This window comes from Struthio camelus, chromosome 12 (assembly GCF_040807025.1).
Source record: "Struthio camelus isolate bStrCam1 chromosome 12, bStrCam1.hap1, whole genome shotgun sequence".
NCBI lineage: Eukaryota > Metazoa > Chordata > Aves > Struthioniformes > Struthionidae > Struthio > Struthio camelus.
Window position 1 is genome coordinate 14,340,393 of NC_090953.1, and position 18,826 is coordinate 14,359,218.

The 18,826-nt window shown below is 37.0% G+C and overlaps 1 protein-coding gene across 2 annotated transcripts in view; it reads left to right on the forward strand.

Annotated features, from left to right (window-relative positions):
- Positions 1 to 18,826, forward strand: part of DMXL2 (Dmx like 2) — a 60,511-nt gene that overhangs the window by 30,482 nt on the left and 11,203 nt on the right. For both annotated transcript variants that reach the window (XM_068958245.1, XM_068958246.1), the window contains exons 18-32: positions 483 to 2,162; positions 2,348 to 2,458; positions 3,272 to 3,441; positions 4,786 to 4,883; positions 5,045 to 5,210; positions 6,182 to 6,446; positions 7,181 to 8,292; positions 9,381 to 9,572; positions 11,211 to 11,287; positions 11,972 to 12,102; positions 12,815 to 13,063; positions 16,137 to 16,318; positions 16,669 to 16,799; positions 17,838 to 17,923; positions 18,040 to 18,241. In XM_068958245.1, coding sequence (XP_068814346.1) covers positions 483 to 2,162; positions 2,348 to 2,458; positions 3,272 to 3,441; positions 4,786 to 4,883; positions 5,045 to 5,210; positions 6,182 to 6,446; positions 7,181 to 8,292; positions 9,381 to 9,572; positions 11,211 to 11,287; positions 11,972 to 12,102; positions 12,815 to 13,063; positions 16,137 to 16,318; positions 16,669 to 16,799; positions 17,838 to 17,923; positions 18,040 to 18,241 — 4,852 coding nt within the window. The remainder of the gene's footprint in view (positions 1 to 482; positions 2,163 to 2,347; positions 2,459 to 3,271; positions 3,442 to 4,785; positions 4,884 to 5,044; positions 5,211 to 6,181; positions 6,447 to 7,180; positions 8,293 to 9,380; positions 9,573 to 11,210; positions 11,288 to 11,971; positions 12,103 to 12,814; positions 13,064 to 16,136; positions 16,319 to 16,668; positions 16,800 to 17,837; positions 17,924 to 18,039; positions 18,242 to 18,826) is intronic.

An 18,826-nucleotide genomic window follows, 5' to 3' on the forward strand; every position in this document is an offset into this window, starting at 1 on the left:
TTGAGAACGTCAAGCTAGCCTTCAGGTTAAACTTCAGTCTAGGTATCAAAAGCCAGGTATACATTAAAAACTACAGAGTTGTTTTAAAAAATACCATGGAAGTTTCTGTGATCGCTTAACCGATGATAGTTTGAAATGCTGTCTGAAAAGAAATCAGTTTAACTAACAGATATTTTTTGCTGTTTTATACAATTAACATTTCCTTCTTCAAAACTGCCTGTGTTCCTAAGACTTTGGGAAAAATTGGAATGGTAACTCCAACATTCATACGTGGAGTGAAAGGAAAGGTTAATAATCGTAATGCCCAAGCCCTAAGACTGTTATCAGTCTTAAGTACGTTTGCCCCATACCCAACTGCAAATTCTAAAATTAATACTAAAATGAAATGTTATATATTAGTAGATAGACAGTGTTGTCTGTCTTATTAATATAGACATTCTATTTTATATTACTAATACTAAATACATTTGTTCTAACTTCAGGTCACCTGAGTTCTTCATCAATATATCCAGTCTGCCTTGCACCTTACTTGATAGTAACATCATGCTCGGACAACAGAGTGCGGTTCTGGAGATGTATTGTAGAGACAGAGCTAAACAGCAAAAATGAAGAAAGGGAAACATATCATTGGAGAAAATGGCCTTTAATGAATGATGAAGGAGAAGACAACAGCAGTACAGTGTGCATAGTCGGAAGGCCAGTGGCTGTTAGCTGTTCTTACACAGGACGTCTTGCAGTAGCATACAAACAACCTATACAGCATAACGGTTTTGTTTCCAAAGAATTTTCCATGCATGTTTGTATACTTGAATGCGAGTCTACAGGAGGATCAGAGTGGGTTTTGGAACAGACAATTCATCTGGATGATTTAGTTAAGGTTGGAAATGTGCTTGATTCAAGAGTCAGTGTAGACAGCAATTTATTTGTGTACAGCAAATCAGATGCTTTTTTGAATAAGGACAAATATCTGGTGCCCAACATCAAGCATTTGGTGCATTTGGATTGGGTATCAAAAGAAGATGGTTCACATATATTGACAGTTGGAGTTGGTGCTAATATCTTCATGTATGGAAGACTTTCAGGAATTGTAACAGATCAAACAAGCAGTAAAGAAGGAGTAGCTGTTATTACTTTACCACTAGGTGGTAGCATAAAACAGGGTATAAAGTCGAAGTGGGTGTTGCTTAGATCAATTGACTTGGTATCATCTGTAGATGGCACTCCTTCACTGCCTGTTTCTCTCTCCTGGGTCAGGGATGGTATACTCGTAGTGGGAATGGACTGTGAAATGCATGTTTATGCACAGTGGAAACATGCTGTCAAGTTTGGTGATGGGGAAAGTGATATTTTTGCTACTGAAGATTCAACAACTCAAGATTCGCTCAAAACAAGTTTGATAGCAAAGAAGACCAGTGTAATTGATGGGGCAGGTGTTGTGGATGATGTTTTTGGCACTCCGACTGTAATCCAGGATGGTGGCCTTTTTGAAGCTGCTCATGTTCTTTCACCTACTCTCCCCCAGTATCATCCAACCCAGCTATTAGAACTCATGGACTTGGGTAAAGTTCGCCGAGCCAAAGCCATTCTATCACATTTAGTTAAATGTATTGCAGGAGAAGTTGCAATAGTTAAAGATGCAGAAGCTGGAGAAGGAACTGGTCCTAAACGCCATCTCTCTCGTACCATTAGTGTAAGTGGTAGTACTGCCAAGGATACCATCACAGCTGGAAAAGAGGGTACTCGAGACTACACAGAGATAGACTCAATTCCCCCACTGCCACTGTATGCGCTGCTTGCTGCAGACCAAGATGCCACTTATATTTCTGAAGAACCTTCTAAAATACCTCAGGGCTCTGAAGATCACACTAAAAGAAAAACAGAGGATCAGTACTCTGATCTCTTCCAGATTCAGCCTGTTACAACTGATGACTTTATTGATTTTGAGCCTGAAAAGAGGGAGAGTAAATCCAAAGTTATTAATCTCTCACAGTATGGTCCGACTTACTTTGGCCGTGAACATGCTAGTGTCCTTTCAAGCCACCTGATGCACTCGAGTCTGCCAGGCCTCACTCGACTAGAGCAGATGTTCCTCGTAGCTTTGGCAGACACTGTGGCCACAACAAGCACTGAACTAGATGAAAACAGAGATAAGAATTACTCAGGTTAGTGATTGGCATAATATCTACGTTCTGTCTGCTTATGTTTCATACAGAATAACCTGTAGTTCAGCATCACAAACAGCATATGTAGGAATATGCATTCCTCACAAGCTGTGCATGATGAGTCATATACCTGCTCCTTGTGGTTACCTGCATGTTCGAAAGTCAATACTTCATATATTTTACAGGGAGAGATACCTTAGATGAATGTGGCTTACGATATTTGTTGGCTATGCGCTTGCACACCTGCCTGCTGACATCACTCCCACCTCTGTATCGAGTTCAGCTGCTTCATCAAGGTAATTCTTGGAGTGTAGTATTACTTTCATTTGATTCAGTTGAGCTGACTGTGTTTTGGCATTTGTTGGGGATCTGACTATGTTTGATTTATAATAGTTTGATATCTTTGTTATCGCCATATTCATTTGAGATGATATCTCTTCCATTAAGGAATCTGCAAAGGCTGATCTTGCAAAAGCTTAGTATATGTTTTCCTGCAGATGCTGTGAATAGAAGGAAGGTATAGCTATAGAAGAGATTTGAGAGATTCCACATTATCAGTCTGAGACATGAATAATTTGCCCAACTAGATAACATGCAGATTGTATATATATATTTCATAGTCTCTGCTAGAGAAATAAAGATACTGCTTTAGATATGCATGTCTTTCCTTAAAGATTTTTTTATTGTTTTCATCACAGCAGTTTACTTCTTGCTCAAAGGCAGATCTGAGTGAATGGTGTGGTGAAGCATTGTAAAAGGAAAGCAGTTAGCACCTAAGCAGCAGACAGACAGCGTTCTGGCCTAGAATGGGTCTGTGTCTGAGATAACAGGATGTTTTCTCCTTCTGTCTTTCATCTTGCAACTTTAGTACGTATATGAATGAGATACTGGAAAAGAACAGTAGAAGCACTGAGGAGAGGACAGATCCTATGGAGGAAAAAGATATTTTGACTGTGCCTGTAACAGCTCTACGTCCTGTTGAGAAAAACAGTCCCTCTCAGATTTACCTGCACTCTTGGGTTGCACTAACGTTGCATCTCTGACATCTTTCATTTGCTTATTAACAAGCCTTAATCTTCTGCAATTGATAATCGTATATTATTGTTTAGGCCTATCTACTTGCCATTTTGCATGGGCTTTTCATTCTGAGGCGGAGGAGGAGTTGATCAACATGATTCCTGCTATCCAGAAGGGAGACCCACAGTGGTCTGAATTAAGAGCTATGGGTATAGGTTGGTGGGTCAGGAATATCAACACACTGCGAAGGTGCATTGAGAAGGTACTCTTTATTGCTTACAAATTACAGTTATATCCTGTTAGGTATGCCTTAAGATGTACATTGATTTGTATACAGCAATTTCCTTGGCACTGCATGACAGTCAGGAGACAGTGTAACCAGTTGTTTCTGTAGCCAGAACCAAAACATCAGTACTGTCCGATGATGTTGGCAGTTCTGGCTTACAAATTTCCTGATCAAGTAGGAGGATACAATATGTTTGAGCTAGGGAAAAGCCATTTTTGAAGCACCTAATTTGTGCCTCATGCTTTACAGTATATTATTATTATTAATTACTCTTTTTTAAGGAGAATCTTGTTTTCAAATCTTTCTGCTAGTGTATATCTGTAGATTTAAAAGGGAATTATGCTTTGAGTTCAGTAGTGGGTCTTATTTAAGAAATAAGTATTTCTAAAAACTATGAAGAAAAACTATAGAGAAGGTCCTTCTGTAAATGTCTCTTTTTGATAATGGAATACTTTAGAACATAAAAGATCTGAACAGAAGATAAATCCAAGTTTTACTTTTTTATCCAAAGTAGCAAAATTGTTTCATAGAAATGTACATCTACATTGTATAAAACTGAAATAATGTAAAATCTCCTTTGCATGCAGAGTTGTCATACAGGAGCTCTAATAATGGATAAATTGCAATATATTTTTGAGATACTATGTAAAACTGTTTCTGATAGGTATTAGTGCAATTTAAATTCTTATTTTAATAACAATTTCAGCTGTCTTGTAACTTGAAGTTTAAGAGATTTGCTTTTATTAGCTTTTCCTCTGAATTGCAGTGTACTCTGAGATGTGTTTGTTGACCAAAAACACTTATTAGTTTACTGAATTTCCAAATCATCTGCTATAAAAATAAAATTTAAAATGTTACAGGATACTCAATGAATTCAATAGCAAAACTTGCAGCTCAAGTCCTCTAAATCCATGCAATTATATCTCTTGGGACAGGAAAAAAAAAACAGTAGTTACTAAAAAAAAAAAAAATTGCATTAGCGTAAATATGTGTAAATAAAGGATTGAAAGATGAATTTCACCTAATAGTGTGACTGACTATCACTTTTGAGGAACAAATGTTTATCTGCATGTTTATAATGTCCTGCTTTGTGGTGGGGAGGGGCTAATACCTTCAGTAGTGTTGTTTTTCTGAATCTTAAGAACATTAACAGTGTAATGAGTTCTCATAAAACAACAGTTAGTTTCTGCTGAAATAAATTACTGTTGCTTTGTAGAAATAAGACAGTCACCTAGACCAGCTACCTAACAGAACATGTACTCTTTAGCTGAAGGCAGCCTTTATATTTTCAGTAGTAATAGTAGGTTTTGCTTACTACAGGTTGCAAAAGCTTCATTCCAGAGGAACAACGATGCCTTAGATGCTGCTCTTTTTTACCTTGCTATGAAGAAAAAGGCAGTGGTATGGGGTCTGTTTAGGTGAGTTCTGCTAATTGTAAGTTTGATTAAATCTTAACTGAACCAAGAATGCAAAGCAGAACTCATTCAAGATTAGAGTTTAATTTAAAGTGATGTTGTTCAAGCAATTGTATCTTAAGGTTATATAATAGTAGTTATGTACATTGCTTTTCTTCTTGCAGGTCCCAACATGATGAAAAGATGACTGCTTTTTTCAGCCACAACTTCAGTGAAGATAGATGGCGCAAAGCTGCTTTAAAAAATGCTTTTGCTCTGTTGGGAAAACAGCGCTTTGAACAATCAGCTGCATTCTTCTTGCTAGCAGGTTCACTGAAAGATGCAATAGAGGTACTAACTTGTAAGCAATTAAGTTTTAGTTTATAATTTGAACTATATATGGCATCCTTACAAGCTGCTCTGCTGATCTTTTCACAAACTGTGGCAACAGAAAGGATATTTCTACACAGAACCACCTTGTGCCACGCAGACATACCAGTTACCTCTACGCTGCTGCGTAAAGCAGCCTGGAAGCTGATCTGAAGGCCAGAGTAAGCGCTCATATACATCAGTCCTCAGGAGAAGCACTCTTGGGACTAGCAGTCATGACCTTGCTGGTGAAACTTTCTTTCCGTTTGGTCAGCACAGCTAAGTTGTAGCGTTCTGTTCAGCCTCCAGCTATTCTGTATGCCCTTATGTTACAACATCAAGCAAAAAAAGAAGTCAGAGTCCTCCTTTGAAGCAGCCCTAGGATCCCTTAAGTGGAGCTGTGATGCTGCCTGCCACCAGGGAGGTGGGAGTTGTAGACAGGCTCATAATATAGGCAGTACATCTCAGGAGAGAACTGGAATTCAGAAAGCCTTTACTTATCCTGCCTATTGTATGCAGTATGTTAGTCTTTACCCGAGAACATACTTTCTTCTCAGAAATGTACTTCTGCGTATAAGTCACTATGAAGAGAATCCTATCAGTGATAATATTAATGTTAAAGTTGGAAGCATATGTTTATTCCATTAGGTATAACACATTTATTGTTGGCACATTAATTGTTGTCATGCTGTTGTACTGCTGTGGTTACCATAATTCCTGAAATAGAAGATAGTACACCTCTTTCCAAACACACAAGAAAATATACATCCACAGATCTGTAAGAAAATTAGATCCATATTTGTGGCCCAAAGATCAAAATTTTTTTCATAGCTGGTCTTTAAAATATATAATCTGTACTGTAAAGGTGTATTGTTATTCACGTCGTTCTTTTAGTAGTTTTAAAGAACTACCTTACCTGAATTAAGCAACCTTTTCCCCACTTACTATCCTAGGTATGCCTTGAAAAAATGGAAGACATCCAGTTGGCTATGGTTATTGCTCGTTTGTATGAATCAGAGTTTGAAACCTCAGTCACATACACCTCCATTCTTAATGAAAAGATTTTAGGTTGCCATAAGGATGGAACTGGATTCAGCTGTACTAAATTGCATTCTGATCCCTTTCTGAGAAGCATTGCATATTGGATAATGAAAGATTACACTAGAGCTCTGGACACTTTATTGGAACAAACACCTAAAGATGATGATGAAAACCCAGGTAATGAAAATACTGGTCTGATGGTACAAACTCGTAAAAACAAAGTAGAGAAGGGGAAATAGTTTCTGCATCTGCATGCAGTCCCTTCCCTTGAGATGCCATTTGGTTGAAATCACTAATTGGCTTAGGTACTGGCCCACTCAATTTCTTCCAAAAGGATTTTTTTCCACCTTTTTTCCAAGGGCTTTCCCCTCACCCCCACCCTGTAAGTACTGAACTTAGTCCTGCTGTCAAATCATCTCTGCGTGGCCTTTCTTATCTGTTACTTCCCTGTGATACCTCTCTACTACCGACACTGGTTAGTCTTTATTCCAGGGGACTGCATATTCTCATTGTGCAGTAAACCCATGTAGTAAACCCATGTAGTCTGCTCCTGGGATTAGCAGTGTTCCAGCTTCTTTTGAGATGGGTGTTACGTGACAGAGAGGTGGCTACGTAGATTGCTGTAGCAGTTTGCCTGCACTGGGGAAATCCTCACCTCAGTTTGTGACCTAGCTGAGTAGAACGCAGCAGTGAGGCAAACGTGAGAATTTCATATCTTCCTACTCATCCAGCTTATATCCTTAATCTTTTTTTGTGGGGAAGGAATGACTCTCTTGTTTTGGCAACTAGATCCAAAACTGACTTTGTTTTTGTGTTTTGACAGATTTTTGTAAAGTAGAAAATACTGCAAAACAAAATAATAGCAATTTTAGAACCATTTCAATAGATGTCATATCTGTTTATTCCCTTAGTTATTGTCAAGTCATGCAATCCGGTGGTATTCAGTTTTTACAATTATCTTCGGACCCACCCTTTGCTTATCCGAAGATACTTCAGCTCACCAGAAGGGACTTTAGCCACCTTAGGTCTGAAAACTGAGAAAAGCTTTGTTGATAAAATTAATCTTATAGAAAGAAAATTATTCTTCACTACTGCAAATGCTCATTTTAAAGTGGGCTGTCCTGTCCTAGCTCTTGAAGTTCTTTCCAAAATTCCAAAAGTAAGAAAAAAGTCTGCTGTAGCTACAGAGAAAGAGCCATCTAGTCCTCCAACACAGGCTGGTGTTTTGGATTCCAAAGCCCTAAGGGATGGTGCTGAAAGTGGTGATACAGACTGGTCAAAGCCAATTTCGACTTCCTTTGCTTCAGAGAACACTACTGAATCTTCAGCAGAATTTGACTGGAGTCAACCAGCAGTAAAATTCGATGATCAGCCTCTTACTCTCGACTGGGGCGAAGACAAAAATGGGTCAGAGGAAGATGGGTCAGAGGAAGAGGATGTTGGTATAATGATGAAAAAATCAAAATTTGATTCTAAGAATGGAGAACAAGATGGAAGAAAAAGCTCAGACACTGACGTCCCACAGGCAGCACAGGGGGAGATTTCTGATGCAGGAGATACTGAGGTTGATGTTATTGCCGAACAACTGAAGTTCAGAGCCTGTTTGAAGATCCTAATGACTGAGCTGAGAACTTTGGCTACAGGTTATGAAGTAGATGGAGGAAAGCTCAGATTTCAGCTGTACAATTGGCTCGAAAAAGAGATTGCTGCTATGCATGAAATATGCAATCATGAAACTGGTGGCAAAGACTATTGTAAAACCTATACTAAAGTAAATGGGGATCTACTTGATCATGAAGATACTGCAGATAAGCCAGACATTGGTTCATATGAGCGGCACCAGATTGAAAGACGTAGGTTACAAGCAAAGCGAGAACATGCTGAAAGGCGAAAGTGGTGGCTGCAGAAGAATCAAGCTCTTCTAAGAGTTTTTCTAAGTTATTGTAGTCTTCATGGGGCACAAGGTGGTGGTTTAGCATCTGTAAGAATGGAGCTGAAATTTTTGCTGCAAGAGTCACAGCAGGTAAAACAAGTTCAACTAATTTCCCTTCAGTTGAATCTGAACAGTTCTGGGCTGTGGCTTTTGTCAAATGCTAAAGTTTGGGCCTAGATAGATGCTTATGCTTATTACATTCTGCAAACCTAACTGTCAAGATCATTTTAATGTTCTTGGAGAAACAGCTTGCTATTTTAGTGTGCTGCTTTTCCAGATCCTGACTATTTGGTTTTTAAGAATCCGTTGTACCACATTTAGCATTAGGCTACCTAATCCTGGATGCTGTGTATAGCCTATTAATTAGGCTATACTGTGGAATATAAATATTGCTGTCTATATGTTAGTTGGCTTTATACATTATATACATGTGTTAAATGAAAGCATAGTTTTGAAAAAATCAACTATTTAGTATCTCGTCCATATTGTGACAAAATCTCATTCCCTGCGCCTCAGCAAATCATGCAAGGGGAGCTACAACGAATGGGACCTCAGTTACAAGGTTCAACAAATAATACCAAGTCAGACAGTGTAGTGCTCTCTGTTACTGTAGTATGGCATTTTCTAATTTTATTTCATACAGAAGGAGATATTTTTCAGCAAATGTTAGGGACTGTTATCTGAGCTAAAGCAAATATTCTGTTTGATATTGTGTCATTCAGCTAGCTCTACTTTCAGGTTTTTCACATTTAAAATAGGAGCAGTAGTTAGGCTTAGTCCATTACTATAAGAGGGGAAAAGTTGCTGTTCTTCTCCAGTTGAGAAAATCAGATTAGTGCAGGTGTAACTATTGTTTATTAAACTCGGACCAGTGAGCATTATGTCAAAAAACAGTGTACTTTTAGATACTGTTTCTTAATAGGCAATCTGAACACTTACTAATGAAATGTATAAAAATACATTGCACTAAATCAACAGTATTCCAGAAGACTTGGCTATCAGGTCTGATCCATGTCATTATGGTAAATAGGAACTTACTTTTGACATCAGTAGATAGCAGTGAGTAGACATCAGTGAAAGACGATAAACCTGGAAAATAATTAATATGTAAAATGAGCATTTTTATTCTTTTTTGCATCATACAAATCATCTTAAATGCAATCTCTTCTTTTAAACAGGAAACTACTGTAAAACAGCTTCAGTCTCCACTTCCATTACCCACAACACTACCGTTGCTTTCTGCGAGCATAGCATCAACAAAAACTGTGATAGCTAATCCTGTGCTGTACTTAAACAACCACATCCATGATATTCTTTACACCATTGTGCAGATGAAATCCCCACCACATCCTAATATTGAAGATGTAAAGGTAATGAAAACAGTTCTCAGGAAATATTAAATGATTATTTATAAAATGGGGAGAGAGTGTGCAGAAAAGTGGTGTTTGAGTTAAGTTTTTGAAATTCATTCTTTCACAACACTCACTTTCTCCTTAAAGTCTGGAGAAATAAAAATGCTCGTTTCAGCTTCCCTTCTGACCTCTGTTGGAATCCGGTTGGTTGCGTTTCATCCAAACTCTGGCCAGTCATTCTCGGGAAACTATTCCAAATTTGGATGCTTACTGAAGCACTGAATTCTTACTCTTAAAACAACAAGATCATGTAAGATAACTAATTATCAACATTCTGGCCAAATCCTGTAGGGATAGTAATGAAAGAAATTGGAGGTGGGAAGTTGTAAGGTGTGTTACAGCTTTCTGTTAATATAGATGCTGTAAATCTTACCTCAGCTTCTCTGCTAGTGCAAATTTTTTCAAGTCTGTTGATTTTCGTGGAATTGTGGTGAATTGCTTTATCCAGCTCCATACCCTGAGGTGAATAAATTCTGTTCAGATTCAGCAAATAGAGGGGGGGAGTGAAAGAGCCTGAGACCATGCTACAGGTAATTAGTAAGAAGCCAAATCATTGCATTGTGCATTTTAGATCAGTATGCTTATTCATTAGGTTAATATCAACTTTTATTGACTGAATCAAACTAAGGAAAAATTAGGAAACTAAAAGGGTTATCACATTGCAAAGCAGTTAAAAAATAATTTTTAAAACTATAGTCCAAGCTCATTTACGTCTCATTTTAACTCTTACATCAATTGACTTTTTTTCATCCTGCATTATTCTACAGAAAGCGTGTTACTCTAAGAACTCATACTGCCCATGTATTTTCTTTTAAAAATTAATTGAGAAAGATGATCTGACAACACTTTTCTAATCACAAATGAACTATTTAGATAATTCACTGCTTTAACATGAGATCTAGCATCCCACTGATTAAATGGAAGGATGGTGGGGAAAGATGAAAATGAACAAAGGGTGGGTTAAAAAAAATTAAATTTTTAACAGTCTGACAATACCGTTTTCTTCCATTGGAATCCAAGAAATCCTTGTGCTGCTTCTACTGTGTAAGAATTGGAGTGTTTCTGTTTCATTGCAAGGCTGTTAGAGGCTGGTGTATTATTCTTGATGCTGGCAGACTCCTGGATAATTACGAGCGTATACCTGAAGTAAAAAGGAGATTATAGATTCTATAATCATATAATGGCTATGCAAACTTTTGTATTTTATGCAAGCTGAGCAACGACTACTACGCTTAGCTACTATGTTATATAATATAGCTTCCAGGAACCATTCTGAACATGGAAATCATTTTCATAACAGGTAGTACTTCATTACTCCTTAACTGATACACTGTGACTGTTCTATATTAGAATGAATGTAATTATCTTAAGAAAATATTAGAATATGTATGTTTAGATCAATCTAGGTCAAGCAGCTGTGATTTCAAAATATTGCATTGTAAACACTAAATTAGCTTTCAGTTATTATTTCTTGCACTTGGTTTAAAATCACCTAATAGGACATTCTAGCATAATTGATTTCCAGTGCTGTTTAGAGAAAAATCATGATTTACACACCTTTTACGTGAAACTTAATATTGGCTGTTTTTACTTTAGGTGTACACGCTTCATTCTTTGGCAGCTTCACTTTCTGCGTCCATTTATCAAGCACTGTGTGACAGCCACAGCTACAGGTAAAAATGGAAGTTTTCTTACAGTTCCACATTGGGAGTATACTTTATTTCATGCATGTGTCTAAAAAAGGGTTTAAAGCTCTGTGTTTGGGTGCAGATACCTATACAGTTTACACATTGGTAGCTTTGATATGCCAAATCAATTTTACACAGATAAAGTAACATCGAATTATTCAAATTCTTTCAATAAATAAATAGTAAAACCTGTTGTCATTCTTAAGATGCTTCTGAAAGAACATTTGAAAGCTATTTTCCACAGTACACCTGTTGCACCCCATACGGTGCAAGGGAAACATTTGGGCCTAACTCAAGTCAGGTTTCAGAGAGTTTATATTCCAAACTATAACTGGAAAGGAATGCTGTGAAAACAGGAAAAAAAAAAAAAAACCTTCAGAATAAATATTTTATTAAAATTTTTGAAAAAGTTTTTTTTGCATATCCAAAGATATGTATGTAATATAGTATGAATGGTAATGTTGTATGGAGACACTTGAAGTTTTAACTAAAAATTTGGGGGCTTTTATATTGTAAAGTTGTAAAACAGTCTTTTAAAACTTTACTACATGCTATATAGCATTTTCAGTGTTGGATTTTCTGATCAAAATGGAAAGAATTTATCAAGTATATACTTTACAAGAATATTCTAAAATCCTTTCTCATCAGAAAAAAATGATTTGTGTTTAGCAGTCAAACAGAAGCAAATCAGTTCACAGGAATGGTTTATCAGGGACTGCTTTTGAGTGATCGACGCAGACTGAGGACAGAAAGTATTGAAGAGCATGCAACTCCAAACTCATCTCCTGCTCAGTGGCCTGGTGAGACAAGAATAAAGGTTATTTTTAACACCACTGGTCAAGCCCCACTTTTCGAAGTTATGTCACTATTCTGTAATATGATTAATACCTTCCAGTACAACATGCTGTTAGTCGTTGATGCAAAGGTGGATGAATTGATGGATGATCAATGATGGATGAGTGTTTTGGGTTTAGTTCTCAAATGAATAACAGCCTTTAACTTCTTCACATATCAAAACAAAAAAGTAAACGTGCTACATGAGAATCGTTTGCTGAAGAGGTAGGATTTTCAGTAACAACTCTATAGGCTGATTATTTCTCATCCTAAAATAACCTTTTCCTCCAGTCACCCTCACCCGCAGCAAAGTTATTTCTGTAAGCTGTTCTTACAGTGCTATCTTATGTATAGATTTTACTGTGCGTAGCCATCAAAAGGATTACACTTGATGTTTTGGCATAAATTTAGTACGTTGACATCAACTCTGGAAACAGTACAGGAGTTTCATAGGCAAACTGAACCACCTATAGTATTTGCAGAAGTGCCACACTGAAGAAGGCATAATTTTTTTAATCTTTAAAAGAAAAAAAAAACCACACATTTGATTTGAATAAAAGTATCTAGTGGCTATTAGTATATATTTAACATAAAACATACAGATAAAACTTTGCCTATTCTTTTCCATTAGTATTCATACTCATTTAACCTATGGTTTTTCCTTTCCTGTCCTTGCAGGTGTGAGTTCACTTATAAATCTCTTAAGTTCAGCTCAGGATGAAGATCAACCAAAGTTAAACATCCTGCTTTGTGAAGCTGTTGTAGCTGTCTACCTGAGTCTCCTTATCCATGCCCTTGCGACCAATTCATGTAATGAATTGTTTCGACTAGCAGCCCATCCTTTAAACAGTCGAATGTGGGCTGCTGTTTTTGGTGGAGGAGTGAAACTTGTTGTAAAACCTCGAAGGCAATCAGAAAATATTCCAGGTACTTTGTTCTCTAAAGGTCATACAAATAATTTGCGTTTTATACCTTTTTGCAACCTAGGAGAAAAGACCTCTAGCCTTTTAAAGCCAAAGACTAAATAAGTAGATTTTGAGTATATACTGGCAAGAAAACTAATGCTATATATAATAGAAACCAGAAAAAAAGTCTGTTCTTATAGTTGTCAAGTTCTTAAGTGGCACCCAGCACATTTTGCATTTGCCATACAAACAGTACAGCTATTGACTCAGAAAAGTACCTTATAATTTGACTTTATAATTTCACTATATCTTTTTGCAGCTGTATTGTTTTTATTCTCCTAGTATTTGTTTCAGCACCTGAAGACTGGTGTCTGAGTAACCGTTAGATTAAAAAACAATACCCAGACAATATCCATATTCATCTTCTCTATGACAGACTGTCGTTACAAAAACCGAGGAACGTTGATGGGGTAGAGAGTTTTTTAAATCGTTTAGAGCTCCACTTGGATTGGAGATAGAATTTCATTGGACCTCTGCATTTGATTGTTTTCACTCATGACAGATTACGGGGGCGGGTACATGTGTGCATATCCTCCAAGATACATGCATTTTTCCCTCTTTTTTTTTTTAAAACAACAGTGAATAATCTCTCAATCTAAGGCAAAACAAAGAGCTCAAACAGCAATACAGAAAACAAAACATTGGTTACAAACAGCCAGTCATCACACCAAGTAACTGTTAAGTAGCAAAAGAAATTGCTGCTGACTGCGACACAGGAAATGTGGATTGTTGGGTGTATTTCCCAGTATAAATGTTTCAGAATTACTTGTATACACCATTGCTTACCTTAATATAAGAAATGACTTGACTTTAACTGGTGTTACCTCCTGTGACTCAACTCTGCGTTTGACATTAAACCACTAGAGAATTAAATTTAATCTCTTCACTGTGAGGGTGACAGAGCATTGGAACAGGTTGCCTAGAGAGGTAGTGGAGTCTCCTTCCCTGGAGATATTCAAAACCCGTCTGGATGTGATCCTGGGCAATATGCTCTAGAGGTCCCTGCTTGAACAGGGAGGTTGGACTAGATGATCTCCAGGGGTCCCTTCCAACCTAAACGATTCTGTGATTCTGTGAAATCATGAATGCGTAATTTAAATTCAGATGTTCTGAGTCAAAGTAGTATTGCAAGGATTAGTATTTCCTCATTTAACTACTGTTGGATGCTTGTTTATGAAGCTTTTCAGGGCTTTCAGTCACTATTTTTAGTGAAAAGTAGATAGCATAAATAACAGTGGTAAATTAATCCCTGTATTTTTCTGTATATGGGATGAGTGTTATTGTACAGCTACTGCAATAACTTAAAGACAATATTTCTATTGGAAGATAGGATTTCACTTTCCACAAGACAGTATAAAATAAATACCAGCTTTGGCTGACAGAAAATAGTTCATGCGTATCTAAGCTCCAACTCAAACCAGAAATTTTTCCAAGAAAAATAAGCATGACTTAGTCTACTGCATGACAAAATGCACAAGTGGAGATTGAATCCAGGCTCTGGAGGCAAAGGAAAGCACAATCATTTCTGATATGCTTTTTGAAAAACAGAGTAACTAAACTCTTGATTATACCTCTACTGTTGAAATGCATAGTTAGCAAACGGTAGTTCCTGTTGAGGAAGGGGCTGATACTCAGAATAAGGTGGAGTACAAAGTGGGGAGCTCTTGTTTACGGCTTTGTTGACGAGTTAACTGCTGCCTTCATCTTTCTCTTGCTTCTGATTTGCTTACTGGCAAAATTCTTTTCTTTGGAATGGGGATTGCCAGGGATCTTTTCAGGACTGAGTGAAGAGTGAGAGGCATATAGGCTGATGCCTTTATATAAGGCTCTTGAGTTACGGATATCGTTGTTATTCACGTTATGGATAGAACAAGGGCCCCAGTAATATGAGAACCACTCTGCGCCAGGCATTACACAACAACTGTACTGAAAGTCTCAGGTGGTTCTCTTCATGCTGCAATCATACTGAAAATCCTGTGACACAGACTTTCTAAACAACTACATGCTTGAAACCTTTTATGCAAAAATGTCATGCTTCATGTCTTATGTATAAAACAAAACAGCAATAAGACATTATGATGTGAATACTGCTGCTAATCATACTGGCTGCTTGCTGTCACTGCTGACACTATGACAACGGTAACACCGCTCAGTTAACGTTCTGAAGTACACCATTATGAGTATGTGTAACAGGTATTTGTCATTCATGGAATATCTTGAAAACTCGTTTCAGAATAATCATGTTATGAATGATTCTGAGAATAAGTATTATTTTTACAAGGTGTTAATATGAATAACTTAGATGTACAGTCAAGTCTTTATTTGAGATGTATTCTGTTTTTCTTTAACCTACAAGCTGCTACAGCTTCTGATGTTTCAGAGGATGGTAATGCAGGTTTGTAAAAACTTGCAGTGTAGATGAATGTTAGTGGCTTTTTTTTAATGTTTTAAAATATTTAGCTCCTTTATAATAAAGTAAGTGTAATCTTTAATGTTGTCTGCCCAGTACAACTTTGAAAACCAAAGTCCATGTTCATATTTTGATTAAATATTAAGACATTTCAAATCATAACAGTTTACAATAGACTAAAGTTACTGTTGAAAAGCTGCATCTCTTTATTCAAATTTTCTTCACTATCTTGAGAGTTCCTTGGTTTATATTTTAAGTAAATATTATTACTTACGCAGTTCACAATTTAGTGAAAACATATATATTGCTCTTACTTCTCAACAGGCCTATGTTGAGAAATTTTTTAGCCAGAAACTTTCTATTTAAAAGCCACATCTCCTGAGAACTTAATCTAGATAATAAAAAGCATTTCTTGTGATACATCCAACATATACATGCCACAGTTATTAAATTTATCATCACTAGACTTTTTGTATGATTACACATACTTCATTTAGGCTGGCTTTGGTTTTTTGAGTCAGTAGAAATTAGCACCGGTATTAATGCTTTCAGTTAGTTCTGTTATAAAATACAGCCATTCTAAAGAACAGTGTTCATATCAGCTTTTTACATGATTTCAATTTAGCACCTCCCCTTCCTTCAGAAGAAATGGATAAACATCGTCGTCGGTTTAATATGAGAATGCTAGTGCCAGGAAGACCAGTAAAAGATAGCACTGTGCCACCTCCTGTGCCTGCAGAAAGACCCTCTTACAAAGAAAAATTTATCCCTCCAGAACTCAGCATGTGGGACTATTTTATGGCAAAGGTATTTAAAATGGAAAACGCAAGTTATCGTACATAAAAGCATATTTCTTTTATGTTAAGTTTTAAAGGACAAAAATAACGTGAGAATGTTCTTTGAATGTTCTTCATAGTAAGCTGTGGAATATTATCCTCTTAATAAAATTTAAAGGCCTACCAGTCCATTATTTAACTTTCAAAATATGTCTCTAGCAAATAATAAACACTCTTTCCCCTGCTTTTTCTGTGTTTTAGGGAAATATATTTATATGTTCTTATCACTGTCACATTTTAAATTACAACTAAAGTAAAATAATTGAAAATTCAAGAGCTCTGAAAACTACTTTTATAGCAAACTTCTATTCTGTATTGCAGCCGTTTCTTCCTTTGTCAGACAGTGGTGTTATATATGATTCCGATGAAAGCATTCATAGTGATGAGGAAGATGATGATGCTTTCCTCTCTGATACACAGATCCAGGAACATAAGGATGCCAATTCTTACAGGTTAGCAGAAAATGCTGTTGTTCTAGAGTAATCGTGTCTCATGTTTACCTTTCCTCCCAAGTTAAAGAAAACGTGGGGCCTCTGTGCCCTCCGCAGTTTAAGACAAATATTTTCAGCGCTATGGACAGACTTATCTATGGCAATGGGATTACAGGGGTGACAAATTCTGATCTCAGGAGGAGTCCCCCCATTTACTCGTCTGAAAGGATGGAATTAGCAGATGGTTAGGTTTTTTTTGGTTGGTTGTTGTTTTTTTTTTTTTTTTGAGGGATGGGGGTTGTTTTGTAAAACAACCTTCATCTTTAAGACATACAAAACATGAGCTTCCTCAACGCCACCTCTAGATTTATGTTTCAGAAGATTCAAGTGTGATCTTTAGTTTTTGAACGAGGGACAGATTAAATAGAACACATGGACAGAAAATGTTGCAAGATAAAATGAAGTGGATGACCTAGCATTATAAAAATGGAGAAAGATGACAGCTTTTACACGTGCTTCATTTCAAAACTCTCTCTAGCCATTACAGTTATATTAAAAGTACAAATCCAGGACAGTATATGTGACACTTTCAGTGGGAAAGCTTCCTGCATGAATGCCAGAGTAATGGCTTGTCTGTCTTCATTGCGATTTTGTGGAGAATTTGAGCAGACTTATCAGGTGGTTTGTGCTTAATTCCCAGTTTTGCACAGGCTGCCTTCTCTTTCTGTCTGTCACACACCCACACGCCCCTATCTGATATGCTCTTTTGGGGGAAGAGTACGCTTGTATCTGATATACCCTTTTAGAGGGAAGAGTACCATATTCTGGGATTTATAAAACAGAGAAGGGGATACTGTCTGTTCCAGTGAGAAGCCTCAGAGGTGCACTTTGATTTCAAGGTAGATATCTTTTGCTACATTTCTGTTTAAACTTAAAAACTCAGTGAAGCATCAATGCTGTTTTTCTCATCTGTGTATCTGGTGCGGAGGAGAAAAAAATTGTCTTACAGATAATTGCATTAATGTTGTGTTAACACAGCTAAAACTATTTTTTATATAGCTGGGCTCTTCTGCATCTGACAATGGTAAAATTAGTTCTGCACAACATTAAGAACTTCTTTCCCATTGCTGGTCTGGAATTCACTGGTAAGTTAAATTCTGCTTTACATTTTAGTTTTCTTTAAAGTAGCTTTCTAACAGATTTTACTTTTAACTTCCATAATTTTCTCTCTATGCTATACTATATTAATGTTTCTGTTTAGATCTGCCTGTAACATCGCCTTTGGGCATTGCTGTAATAAAAAATTTGGAAAATTGGGAACAGATCCTTCAAGAGAGGATGGACCAGTTTGAAGGCCCACCACCAAACTACATCAATACCTATCCCAGTGACATTGGAGTAGGTGCAGGACCAGCCATTATCCGCAATAAAGCAATGATTGAACCTGAAAACACACCATTCAAGTAAGTATTTTTTCCTAGGAAAAAAAAAAATTCCTTGATCATAGAAATACTAACATGAAGTGATACCTAAAGTTAAACAGCTACATGAGGACTGGCTAGATCTTACTTCTAACCAATGCTTTACAGAAACCATTTTCCCACGTGCCTCTGTTTCTTCTTACGTAGCTGTCTCCTGCAGCAGCCTTTAGTCATTCTGCTGCACCTTTCAACTGCGGCAAGAAAGGAAAATAAGAGGGAAAGAGCAAAGCTTGGCGGACTACAAATCAAAGGCAACAGCTGCTGCTGTGAAGACCCTTTTCAGCCACTTTCTATTCCTCCAGTAGCAGCTGTCTCCCACCCTCTCTTAACCCTATCTCAGCAACAAAACAGAGGGATATAATGCACACAGACATTTGGAACTGGGGGAGAGGGAAAGAAAAGGGCTTTAGTCCTTATATAGCCAATTCTCATCTTTTCCAATGTGAACAGTCCTCCTTCTGTGTTTTGACCTATGTCATGCTTAAAGGCATCTTTCAATGCAGATCTTGAACGATGTTCTCAAACTCAAAAATAGTTTGTTTTTCTCCATATACTAAACCACAATTT